Source organism: Penaeus monodon, chromosome 34 (assembly GCF_015228065.2).
Source record: "Penaeus monodon isolate SGIC_2016 chromosome 34, NSTDA_Pmon_1, whole genome shotgun sequence".
In the NCBI taxonomy this organism is placed as follows: Eukaryota; Metazoa; Arthropoda; class Malacostraca; order Decapoda; family Penaeidae; genus Penaeus; species Penaeus monodon.
Genome location: NC_051419.1, coordinates 14,156,930 through 14,157,197, shown reverse-complemented (window position 1 = coordinate 14,157,197; position 268 = coordinate 14,156,930). Strand labels below are relative to the sequence as shown.

At 48.5% G+C, this 268-nt stretch overlaps 1 protein-coding gene across 1 annotated transcript in view; it reads right to left on the bottom strand.

Annotated features, from left to right (window-relative positions):
• Positions 1 to 268, bottom strand: part of LOC119594612 — a 10,600-nt gene that overhangs the window by 2,669 nt on the left and 7,663 nt on the right. Inside the window, exon 3 of the mRNA XM_037943664.1 lies at positions 40 to 163. Coding sequence (XP_037799592.1) covers positions 40 to 163 — 124 coding nt within the window. The remainder of the gene's footprint in view (positions 1 to 39; positions 164 to 268) is intronic.

The window sequence follows — 268 nt, the reverse complement described above, 5'->3', positions numbered from 1 at the left end:
TTTCTCACTTCAAGTGAGCATTTTGACACCTAGTATTACCTGAGTAAAAATCGCGACGACCCACAACAACACGACGCTGAGACAAATCGAGACTTCGATGCCGAGAACCAGAGGCCACTTTGACCACTGTTTGTACTTCAGAGGGAAACAGACAGCTATCATTCTGGAGAACAAATGCCACGGGGTAAGGAAAACGGCTGGGCAGTTCTTTGATGAGGCGATGGTTATGGTGGTAGGTAGGTAGGCAGATGGATGGATGGAAGGGCAG